This window comes from Penaeus vannamei, chromosome 43 (assembly GCF_042767895.1).
Source record: "Penaeus vannamei isolate JL-2024 chromosome 43, ASM4276789v1, whole genome shotgun sequence".
NCBI classification, from domain to species: domain Eukaryota; kingdom Metazoa; phylum Arthropoda; class Malacostraca; order Decapoda; family Penaeidae; genus Penaeus; species Penaeus vannamei.
In genome coordinates this window covers 16,868,066-16,870,565 of record NC_091591.1, presented here as the reverse complement: position 1 = coordinate 16,870,565, position 2,500 = coordinate 16,868,066, and the positions used below count along the sequence as shown (strand labels likewise).

The window sequence follows — 2,500 nt, the reverse complement described above, 5'->3', positions numbered from 1 at the left end:
TATTTGCAAATAAGTATTTCAACCTCTCAAACGCAACATCTCTCTACCAATAGCACTGATGTTGCTGCAACAAATGTACTACTACTACTTCTACGACTACAACAAATAATGCCAATACTAATAAAAGTAAATTCCATCCCCAAAACAAACAAAAAACCTCTTGAAAACAAACAAACAAACCGTCAAACAGCTCGTCCACAATTCCCCCCTTAAACGAGGACTGTAAACCACCAATCTATTTCCTCATTCTACCGTTATCGCTTTACCTTCTTCTGGTCGTTCAGTTCGTTGATCATGAACGTGGTGTTGAGAATCACCGGCTTCTTCTGAACGGAAGGGAACACCAAGCCGGAGGGACCCACGGGCGTTCTCTCAGTGGTGGTGGGCGCATCTGTTACATTCCTCTCCAGTAAATAGGTCTGTAAGGAAGCCTATTTAGCTCGTTTGCAACGTCCCAAGAACGGCTTGGTTTGCTCTCTTCCGATGGTCGGTCGAGAGGTATGTGTGGGTGTGGTTGAGGGGGGTGGGCTGGGGTTGTGTGAAGGGGGGGGGCGGGGAGGAGGGGGTAGTGAAAGAGTTGTGGTGGCTGAAGGGAGTATGTGATGAGGGTGAAGAGTGGAATATATAGTTAGGGTGGTAATAGTGTGGAATATATAGAGTGGTAACAGTGTGGAATATATAGAGTGGTAACAGTGTGGAATATATAGAGTGGTGACAGTGTGGAATATATAGTTAGAGTGGTAATAGTGTGGAATATATAGAGTGGTAACAGTGTAGAGTATATATTGAGTGGTAACTGTGACGAATATACAGTTGGAATGGTAACAGTGTGGAATATACAGTTAAAGTGGCAACGGTGTGGAATATGTAGAGTGGTAACAGTGTGGAATATGTGATGGGAGTGATGGGAGCGTGGAGCATATGCTAAGAACAGTGTGTATGAAATGACAGTGATGGCTGTGTAAAAGGTAATGGCAGGTGTAATGATAATAGTGTGTTCTAAAAGATAACACAATAGAAAATTATTACAGTTTTATATCATTATGTTAAAGTTTTATAAATTTTAGGAACAAAAATTTTCGTAGTAAGAGTAAATTTTAAAGTGACTGTACAAAGAGATGGAATGAATTCGATATATATGTCAAAATGCAAAAGGTCATAATATGATTTAATAATTAACATTACCATAACTACAATATGCAATCACAGTAAGGTGTCAGTCTATATTTAACATATTCCGTGTGTGTTTATGTGTGTGTGATCTCCTATATCCCTTCTAATTGTATCTAAATCATACTATCTAAAAAAAAAAAAAAAAAAAGGTGATTACAGCATAATGGTACAACACATTACATCCCATTCGGATACCTACCCCTTATCCCCACCCCTCTTACCCCCTACCCCCACCCCTCCTCCTTACCCTCTCCCACTCCTCCCACCCTTCCTACCCCCACCCTCTCCCACCCTTCGTTCTCCCTTCCCTCTCCCACCCTTCCTACCCCTACCCCATCCCCCATCCCACCCACCCTCCCATCCCCTCTACCCCCTCCCAACCCTCCTCCTTACCCTCATCCACCCTTCTTCTCCCTACCCTCTCCCACCCTTCCTACCCCTTCCGACCCTTCCCACCCACCCCCTACCCTCTCCCTCCCCTCCCACCCCCTCTACCCTCTACCCCATCCCTCCTTCTCCTTACCCTCTCCCACCCCTCCTACCCCTCCCCCCTCCCCTCCCACCCCCTCTACCCCCAGAAGGACGCAGCGGGGCGCAACTCACTTGGTCCAGGAGGTCGAAGGGCGGGTCTATCTCGATCGGCGCGTCGTCCTGCACGTGGCCTTGGGTCGAGCGGTGGAGAAGGGACACGGGGTTGATGTGGTCACGTTGGGGCTTTCCGTCCACGGGCATCGTCTTCAGGCGCTCCTCGACCTGTGGGGGGGAGGGAGGGAGGAGGGAGGGAAGGGTGAGCTATGAAGGGTGGTGGTGATGATGGTGATGGTGGTGGTGGTGAGGCTCTCTCTCTGTGTGGCTCTTTCTCTCTTTCTCTTTCTCTTTCTCTCTTTCACTCTCTCTCTCTCTCTCTCTCTCTCTCTCTCTCTCTCTCTCTCTCTCTCTCTCTCTCTCTCTCTCTCTCTCTCTCTCTCTCTCTCTCTGGTACTACTATTATTAATGCTGCTGCTATTAATATTAATAACGATCCTAATAATGGTAATGACAATAATAGTGATGACAATTATGATAAGAATGATAATAACAATAACAGTAGTAATAAAGATAATATTAGATTTAATGATATTAATGCTAATGATAGTAAAGAAAAAACGAATTAATTTCCTGAAGTCAAACACACACACACACACACACACACACACACACACACACACACACACACACACACACACACACACACACACACACACACACACACACACATTCAACCCCCCTCCCCTCCCACCCACTCCCCCAACAACAAACACTCAATCCATTCATTCTAACCAAACTT

At 45.8% G+C, this 2,500-nt stretch overlaps 1 protein-coding gene across 2 annotated transcripts in view; it reads right to left on the bottom strand.

Annotated features, from left to right (window-relative positions):
• Positions 1–2,500, bottom strand: part of LOC113804527 (angiopoietin-2) — a 268,095-nt gene that overhangs the window by 13,606 nt on the left and 251,989 nt on the right. Inside the window, exons 7-8 of one of the 2 annotated variants that reach the window (XM_070118901.1) lie at positions 1,777–1,926; positions 267–431 (exon numbers count right to left, since the gene is read on the bottom strand). In XM_070118901.1, the coding sequence (XP_069975002.1) occupies positions 267–431; positions 1,777–1,926 (315 nt within the window). The remainder of the gene's footprint in view (positions 1–266; positions 432–1,776; positions 1,927–2,500) is intronic. The other variant, XM_070118902.1, reaches the window with a different exon arrangement.